Raw genomic sequence first — 9,550 nt, forward strand, 5'->3', positions numbered from 1 at the left:
CGATCGCTGCAGCTGTACATAGTCCATCTGTAAACTACCCACCCAATTTACCTACCTCACCCCCATACTGCTTTTATTTATTTACTTTTCTGCTCTTTTGCACACCAGTATCTCTTCTTGCACATGATCATCTGATGATTTATCACTCCAGTGTTAATCTGCTAAATTGTAATTATTCAATTTATTGCCTACCTCATGCCTTTTGCACACATTGTATATAGATTCTCTTTTTCCTACCATGTTATTGACTTGTTTATTGTTTACTCCATGTGTAACTCTGTGTTGTTGTCTGTTCACACTGCTATGCTTTATCTTGGCCAGGTCGCAGTTGCAAATGAGAACTTGTTCTCAACTAGCCTACCTGGTTAAATAAAGGTGAAATAAAAAAATAAAAAAAATAAAAAATCTGTATTTCCGTATCCCCTTATTGTTCTCTTTTGCCTGACCTTCGGCTAGCAAGGTGCCTGAGAGCTAGGACTGCGCCATGGGTTAACATAATGTGTGTTGTCTCTTCGTGTGCAGGGCAAATAAAAATAATTCAACTAGCAGACCGTCAGTTGTGGCAGCGTCCTAATTAAAAGTACACAACGCAGAATGAACCACGCTACACATGGTTTACTCTAGAATACAAATGCAAAGAGAATGGTCAGTCTTCATTTTGTGTTTATTATACATGGGTTATAAACATCACAAAATAGAAAATTGGGTAACATCTAGCAGGGGGAGATATGATGTAAAAGATCAACCTTAGATTTTCAGGCTCTATCAATGGACATTTAACATGCTCGTTTCGGTGCTGTGTAGCTAGATACATTAGGAGACATTCTGTATAATTTATGTTCAAGTGCAATAGAAGCTTTTAGCAGCTCAACGCTCAAGCTCGTCATTACCAATATGTTACTGTTCAAATATGAAGGTTGCTCTTTCTTTCTTCTCTTTATTGCATTTTTGTGTTCGTTTAAAGGTATGAAATACATTAGGCGGTATAGAATATTAATGTATATTCTTCAACAAATGTGTTAATTATACCATAAATATGTATGCCAGAAGGAAGGTGTATTTTCTCAACCAAAAAATAATAGTACTAGCATTTTATTCTTTAAACACAATATTACAATTCAAATAATTAAATGTCAGTTTATTATAACCATTGTCAGTTTTTCATAAGCATAATCAATATTTAAAATACCTGAATATAAATAACATGCTTTAAGCAAAGTAAATATTCATTTGCAATGTCAAGCAAATGCACCACATTCATTTACAGTCAAGAGTCAAGCCTTACAAAAGAAATCCACACATTGCTTTCTGTCAAATGCATGTTCTACTGAAGGCCACAATCTAACAAGTTATCAAGCGTGTTACAGTGAATTGGACAATGTAGAATCAACAGAATGTTAATAAAGTGATAAAGAGGATGCAATTAATGCCTAAAACAAAACTCGAGGGGGGAAGGGGATTCAGAGCATAGGTGTAGACACCTGATTTTTCTATCCATAAGTAGACATAAAGAAAGCATTATTATCAGCAGTGATATTAATCATCTTAACTAAGATGTATACCCAGACTGGCACAGCACAGCAATTTCAAGACATACTTTGATATTCAAATATTTTCAGGATATAATGAAGCATGTGCAGAAATACAACTGTCAGTATTTTTTTTGTATATATATTACAGCTGCTGAGAACATCTTCAACACGTAGAACACTAGTGGAGCTCTACATTTGGAGAAAAATGATGCTTTGTAGCTTTAATCTAGATTGCTTTAGAAATGTTCTGAATAGCAGTTCCTCCCTCAGTTACATTCAGCCAGGCAGTGGTATTTTTCAAGATAATTGTGAATTATTTGTGCCTGACAACCCAACCCAATTCATGTGGTATCAACACAGACAGTACCTTGTCTAAACAGGGATTAAAAACAAAATAATGACTTGTAAATACAGTATGACCATTTTACATGCAGATCAAGCTATTTTCAGTGTAACAGGATAAAAACAACGCTACTGCAACAAAAACCGACAATGATAAAGTGTTACATTATAGTTTGTTTGTTTGTGTGTAACATCAGTCAACACTTTCCTGCACATTGTTTTAATCATTCTTAGTGATTGACAAGCATTAATGCAAACATTAATAACGGTAGTCTTATTAACAATATTCCTTTCTGATGTAAAATACATATGTATCTACAAACATTCATCATAAATATCTGTTAAATTACATGTATCTACATGTACATATAGGTGACATCAGAGGTGCACAGTACAGTACTATATAATATCATCCATGAGATGTGGGGTGCCTACCCAGTCTAGCGTTCTGGGCTCAGAAGCAGCCATGATCATACACATGAACTGTTTCCCTGTTCTCTTATCTATGGGATAAATGGTAGTGGGTGTGAATCTCTTGTTGCTCTCCACAAACTCACAGAGTTGATTGTATATTTTGGGATACTCATGACGCAGGAAGACTCCCCTGGTCCTGAGCTCACGTTGGATATTGATAAAGCAGATCTCTCTGGCTTTCATACCCTCCTTTCCCTCTTTGTCAATATCAGGTGTGCCTGGAGGCGGGGTCAGAATGAGTGTCTCCATGTCACTCTCCTTCTTGAAGACCTTTTTATCTGGGCTGGAGGAGGCCAACGAAATCTTTGCATATTTTCGGACTGTTGGTGTTTGGACTCTTGGTGAGGGTCTGTTAGGCACTAGTTCACAAACAGCTATGGATACATTCAAGAGGAAACATTCATTGGGGTCATACTCATTGCCAGCCTGCTGCAGGTCCTTGCAGTAATCCCCCAGGTTGTCTTTGAAGCTGTCCAGCTCTCTGAGCGACAGATATGTGGGGGACATGACGAGGCTCTCAAGCCCAACCTTCAGGAAGTTGTCAGCAGTTCCTGGGTTAGCAAAGCCCAGGAAAAGAATGCCTCTCCCTCTGGAAAGGTAGCCAGCTTTGGAAATGCGAGAGAAGACTTTATGGATCTCAGAGTTCTCTCTGCAGTACTTCAGCATGTGTCTGCACACACTGCTGATACGTCCATACAGACAGTTCTCTTTATGGCTGTCCCAGTCATCCCGGCGGCAGTTCCGGGAGCAGTAGAAGGTGTAGCAACTATGACAGGATTTGAAGTAAAGACAGGCATTGAACAGGGTCTCTGTCCGCTTGCACTTCCTGTTGGCACACATCATGGTGTCATTGTCGTCTGTGCTGTGGTCTGGGGAGATCTCCTCTGGACTCCTCTGTAAGCTCTGTAAGCCATCACACCCACTGTCTGGGTCTTTGATAGTGTCAGGGCTGGTTTTAGTGGAGGAGGGTGGTGTGTTGAGAGGTCCTATACTCTCTAGACCTCCTAGACTCTCTAGGCCCGAAGATTTTATCTTTCCTTTTTCATCATCCTCACTAATCAACTGTTTTATTTGGGTCAATAGATCCTGACTAGGCTTCCTGTTGGTCGGTGGTTTGTAATCAATGACAAGATCAGCTAGCAGCTCGTCCAGTTGCTCTAGGCTCTGCTGCAGGGAATAATTTTTGTGTTTTCTGTCTTTGGTCAATTCTGCTGACTCAGATGACTGCTCTTGATGATGAAGAACATTTTGAGTCGGTGCCTTTTCACAATCCAGTGCATCCCAGCTGGCTGAACGCACATCTCGCTGTTTGTGGTTGCGTGCACGTATGTCATTGTCAGTTATCGTGATCTCAGGAGTTGCAAACCATAGCCCAGCCTTAGTGTTCCTTCCAGGATTGTTTGGTCCTTTCTCTAAGGAGTTTTCAGAGATGGACCGGGCAGCATAGCGCCTTGGTGAACAAGATAGATTGAGTATAACTGGTTGTGATGTATCACTAGGAAACAGAGGATGTCTCCCCTGGTAAAACAGATTCTCATAGCTGCGTCCACGGGGTACTGCTTGCTCCCTGTCATGATGAGGATAAAGAATATTGTCCCAGGATTTGGAATGGTTTCTGACTTCTGCTACCAGTCTGGTTGGCTCCACATAACTGTTTGCAAACCAGGGGGACATTACTGGCTCTCGTCTTACTCTCTGTGGTGTCAGCTGAGAGGACTGGTTTGAGTATCCAGATATACTTGAACGATACCAGTCATCTGCATAAGCCTGGGACATTTGTGGTTGTTGACGGCCCTCCGTGTGATACGCCTTGTATGGAATATACTGTCCTGCTGGGGGGTTGTACGGCTTGCTGTAGAACACCTTGGAGCCATTTGACTGACAAGGATATGCTCTGGGATCTTCCCCATAGTATGCTCTTGCCTGTGGTGTTTGAGCAAAGTATGGCCCTGCTTCACTTGTGGAGTAAGGTCTGGTATAGACAGCCTGCCCAGGGTCTCTGCTGGACATGTGTTGCTCTGTGTAATATGGCCGGACTGGGAGAGTGTGAACCCAGCGAGTCCGTGGATCATGCATATACTGACCATTAAGAGTACTACCTTGGCTGGTGAGGCTGGAATTATCATCCTGATAGTACGCTCTAGCAGACGGATGGACAGGGTATCTAGTCGGATCCTCAGTGTAGAAGAATTTAGTTGGTATATTGGGGTTTGAGAGAGTCCTCTGCTCCCTTGACAAGTATTCCCTTGGCATTATAGGGGAGGGCACCCTTCGCATGTCTACTGGCTGAATGTAGCTGGGGGTCATGCAGGTAGTGTACTGATATGCTTGTCTATAATCACCACTGTAACATTCGCTTGGTGTGGGTGTCCGTACCTGCCGTGGCACAGACAGACCTCTACTCTGACTGGAGTAGGAATATCTCTGCCAGGGATGTTCAGTCCTCGTGTTCTGAGACCTCCTGGCTGTGTGCTGCAGGACCGCCGCATCTGGCTTGATATCAACACGACACCTGACATGAGGAGTGATGGCAGGCTGATCCTGTTTGCTCACCTCGGAGAAACAGTCCGAGACATAGAGGGGAGAGCGTGGTTGCAGTTTTATAGGGTGTACTTCGTTCAAAAAAGCCCGGTTAGAGGTGTAAGAGTCCCGGTGTGGTTCAGATGTCCTTAGAGGGTCTAGTACAGCCTGTGAGACATCTCGTCCCATCTTGTTTGCTGGTGGGGAGACTGAAATGGGCCCCGGGGTAAAGGTGGTCTTGACTCTGGGGGCACTTTTAGATCTAGTCCTCTTCTTTGAATCTGACCTCACGGCCTGACTGGTTTTGTCTGGGTTAGCATGCTGTGGTGGTGGTAGTCTAGTGTTAAACAGATCAGGGGAGGAGAAACGGAGGTGTCCTGGATGATCCAGGCCATTCCAGGTCACCTCTTTATGCACCCCCTGATGCTCAGTCCTCTTGTAAGGGTATTCCATTGAGGCAGAAAAGGACTGTGGGTCGTCCAATGACTCGAGGAAGTCAAAGCTACGGCAGTGTCTTTTGTTGATGGTCTCCGTGTGTCGCTCCAGTTTGTCAATCATTTGCGAGTCACATTGTTGAGAGTGCCCAGTGATGGGGTTTAATTTGATGTCCCGATACAGAGTGGATACCAGTATATCAGGGGGATCTGTGCGTGTCATCTTAGAGTGATTCCTCCGATCTCCCTCTTCAGATTGATTCAAGATCAATATGACCTGAGAAAAGAAAGATAGAGAAGCGTTTTAGATCCATAGTAAAACATACACACATACACATTTTCTTTTCAACGTAACAGGGGTTCTACACAGACATTAAGGTGTTGTGATGACGGAGATTACCAACATAAATAATATAATGATAATAAGTCAGTAGGTTTATCTTCCATACTGTAGACCTATGGCCTATCTCCTTCCGGATCCAATAAAAATAAGGAAAAGTTCACATCTACTAAAGCATCTGTCATCTGTGGATTTTCACACAGCTTGAGAAAAAAACTGGTGGATTTAATTGTATCATGCATGCTGTGATGTCCTTTTCTGCAGTGTGCTCTGTATCAAGGTCTTGATTGAAAGAACTCAAATCCCTGCCAAAGGTTGTTGTAATTTTAGGAGAGTGGGACATTTGGATTTTACTGCCCATCATATTGCCAAGATGCTTTACACTATCTTCAGTACATCGAAGATGATTCTCTTGCACAAGACACAACACTAATATACACAAGGCCCATAAATATACATTTTAAAGAGAGATATAATGGACGTTGTGGACGTTCCCCTGAAGAAAGTACTGCCTATCTAACAGAGAGATAGTTACCTAATCAGTATTGTATTTTAATCTCAAATCAGACTCTCTTAGTTAGATCTTGCATACAAAGTTTGGTAATGAAAAGAGTGCAAAACTGTGCTACACTGTAACTGTAATCATTCACTCTATAGAGAAAAGGAGTCACTAAACCACACTGAATAATTCAATAGTTTGTTTCAAGCACTTTGGGAATGATTGTGTAAGGATCCCAAAGCATACACACAAAAAGTATAATAGTGAAGGGCAACTCCTCAGTAAATAAATCCCTTTCCAATGATTGTAGATGACAGTCAATCCATAAAAAAAGGCTATGTAAGATGCGAATGGTTTGATTTGTAGAATGATCACTGACTCTTTCTTTCACACAATATATTGATTTTGAAAGATAACTTAATTCATTGAAACAGAATAGATACAGAGGCACAGTGGCTTGCAGTACACCTTGGGCATTTCTCTAGTACATAGCTTGCCATTCATATCATAAACAACAGTACTTCATAATAAACAAAGGGGTATAGTTCACCACTGTTTATATGGAGAAATAGTGTCTGTTTAAAACCAAGACTAAGGGAGTATGTAAGCATTGATGTTTCAAACTGTGCAAACATTTACTAGCATTCATGTTTATATTTTTGCACATAAAACTTGCTTCTAATGCTTTTCCGTTTGACTTTTAAAGCATATTTTAATGACAGAGAGACATACAGAGAGGCTCCCTTGTTGGCTCTTGCCCATGAGCTAACCCTGAGATACCATCTGTTCATCCTGAGTTGATAGGACTGACCAACCATCTCCCCCGTCATGTCTCCACAACACACCTAAATATCATATTCTGAAACAACCATCCCAACCTTACCAGACCTACGGACACTATTAAATAATGTACCATGGTTACAGTCACTTATTCATCTTCTAATTAAGATTTTCAAACCAGATTTCAGCATTCAGCAAATATGTTTGTTTTTTAAATCGTAACATTTAGTGTAATACAATTTCTAACAACTTGGTATCAAAATACATATGCACTGGTGTGTTTGTTTAAATGAACAAAATATAATTATTGGATTATTATAATGCTATTACTATTTTAAAATGTAATGTAAAATACCTGATAAATATTGTGGCAGACTGTAAGATGAAGTGTAACCACATCTTTTTTGACAAGAGAAATGTTCGTAATTATTTATTTTTCATAAATATCCAGATGTCTTATTGATGGCCACCGCTCAAATTTCCACTGAAGCATGAATATTCTCTAATCAATTTGACATCTGTCAGCCATGCTACCCAAAATAGAATTAGAGGATAGAATTCATTATTAATATACAGTATTACTCAGAAAGTAGGTAAATTGGCATACATGCTTGTTTGTGTGTGTGTGTGTGTGTGTGTGTGTGTGTGTGTGTGTGTGTGTGTGTGTGTGTGTGTGTGTGTGTGTGTGTGTGTGTGTGTGTGTGTGTGTGTGTGTGTGTGTGTGTGTGCGTGTGCGTGTGTGTGCGCGCGTACGTGCGTACAATCATACCCTTGTTCCAACATTATGCCAGCTATTATGCCATTGTCCATCAAAACATGGCACTCTCATGCTGATTAAGGCATTAAATGTCCTTTTTAGAGGGTAAGTCATCACAGTGACAGCAATTTCTTTTTTTTACAAAAGACATGTGAGCAATGTTTGATGAACAATAAAGAACTACTTAGCTAATTAAATACCCTGTTGGGAGCTGCTTTAGTGCCCCACACCAAAAATTGTATGTAAAGTGGGCCTCATGTTATGGTTAAACAAGTTAGTTATCCAGAGAGGCTCTTAATGAAAAAATAAAACACATCTTTGAGCTAAACTATTGTGGATCTTTGGAATTTGTAACTTTTTGAAAATCTTGATGTTGCTGACATCCAGATATCTAGAAAGACAATTAACATTATAATGTTGAATCATGAAAGACCTACTCTGTTTGTATAGTCTCATCTGAAAATGGCCATCTGTCAGTGTGAGAAAATAGCCCTTTCCCACTGGGCACAGACGTAAATTCAACATATATTCCACGTTAGTTTAAAAAAAAAAGTAAACATCTACTCTACAGACACAACTGTGGGGAAATGCGTCTTCACAATAATACGCGCATATTGTAATAGTGTCATGATCAGATGTCTACATTTAAAAGGGCTTGATTTCTTATCATTGCGATCTGAAGCACACTTTTTCCTCGTTTATTGATGCGGCACGGCCCTGCTCACTGCGCTCGCATCCTACCCAAGCTGACCCAATGTCTTTGAGCATCGATGACATCATTGGAAGAGGTAATCGCACACTCAAATATACCAATATGTTGTGGCCGTACTCAGAGGAAAAGGAAGAGTTTTAATTCCATCATCAAATAGGAGTGGATCTCATCTTACCCTCTCGCCAATGATCCGCTTCCATCATCTGTAGGCTACATTATCAATCCATTTCTCCTGTACGGTTCAGCCTATCTGTATCTCTTATGTAGTCTTTATAATAATCATGCCATCTTTGCATCTTGTGCTACATGTTGTCCACATCACAGTCCTCACGCAGTAATTCAGTGCGCTCTCGTGGTTTATCTGAAGCATTCTGAGGAAGGGGGTGTGTCTGAGGCTGCGTTTATGGGCGTACAATGATGCGCTCGCGTGCAACTTGTGTGTTCGTTCTTGTATGCGTGCCTGCTTTCGTGCGCGTTTATGAGGGGGTTTGTTACGCTCATTAAATCCATGTCTCTGACCAGGTTTCCATCCAACCTTTTTTGCGAGTAAAATACATGTCGGATCAAAAAATGTCCTGACAGTCCTGATGGAAAAATAACATTAGTCGTTAAACTTTCCAAATGTCGACAAATCTAAATAGCCTACACTAGGCACGGTGGGATCTTTTTGTGTAGGTAAAATTAATTATGCCAGAAATGTTGGTGAAAACGCTTTTATGCGCAGATATTGACAAAATAACCATCATATCGATGTAAACTTAAGAGTCATGCGATGACATGTTGTGTGGCCCTCACACTACGACTCGCAAACAATTTATTAGGATACTGATGAATCTCGCAGGGTGTTGCAAGTGCAAGGTAATTAGCTTTTATGCTGCTTTCCAATAATTATCGAGTCTTATTCTGGTGACATGATCATCGATGCTTGGCTGCCATTTGACAAATACAAACAATCTCGCTATTTTGTCCATACTACTCTCATAGTAGGCAATACGCGCAAAGTACCTGCGAGCTGTTGGCTAGAGTGCACATGCCAATACCAGAGTGGGTACACTCGCTATATAACGCAATTTATTTGGGAGAAAACAATCAGAAGCGTTGAAAATGCTATTTATCTTGTATTTTTCATTCTGTACATGGGCATTTGACCGCAAAATGTA

At 40.7% G+C, this 9,550-nt stretch overlaps 1 protein-coding gene across 1 annotated transcript; it reads right to left on the reverse strand.

The window, feature by feature from the left end:
- Nucleotides 1–646: 646 nt before the first annotated feature.
- On the reverse strand, nt 647–8,776 carry LOC129826247 (apical junction component 1 homolog). Its single transcript, XM_055886772.1, has 2 exons — nt 8,566–8,776; nt 647–5,579 (listed from the first exon to the last, which is right to left on the reverse strand). Exon 2 carries the CDS (start codon nt 5,523–5,525, stop codon nt 2,274–2,276), a length of 3,252 nt encoding a protein of 1,083 aa, XP_055742747.1. The 5' UTR covers nt 5,526–5,579; nt 8,566–8,776; the 3' UTR covers nt 647–2,273.
- Between the last annotated feature and the right edge of the window lie 774 nt (nt 8,777–9,550).

Source organism: Salvelinus fontinalis, chromosome 28 (genome assembly GCF_029448725.1).
Source record: "Salvelinus fontinalis isolate EN_2023a chromosome 28, ASM2944872v1, whole genome shotgun sequence".
Classification (NCBI taxonomy): domain Eukaryota; kingdom Metazoa; phylum Chordata; class Actinopteri; order Salmoniformes; family Salmonidae; genus Salvelinus; species Salvelinus fontinalis.

Bases quoted from the DNA above. Each gene is read 5' to 3' on its own strand.
- LOC129826247 (XM_055886772.1), bottom strand. From the start codon at position 5,525: ATGACACGCACAGATCCCCCTGATATACTGGTATCCACTCTGTATCGG.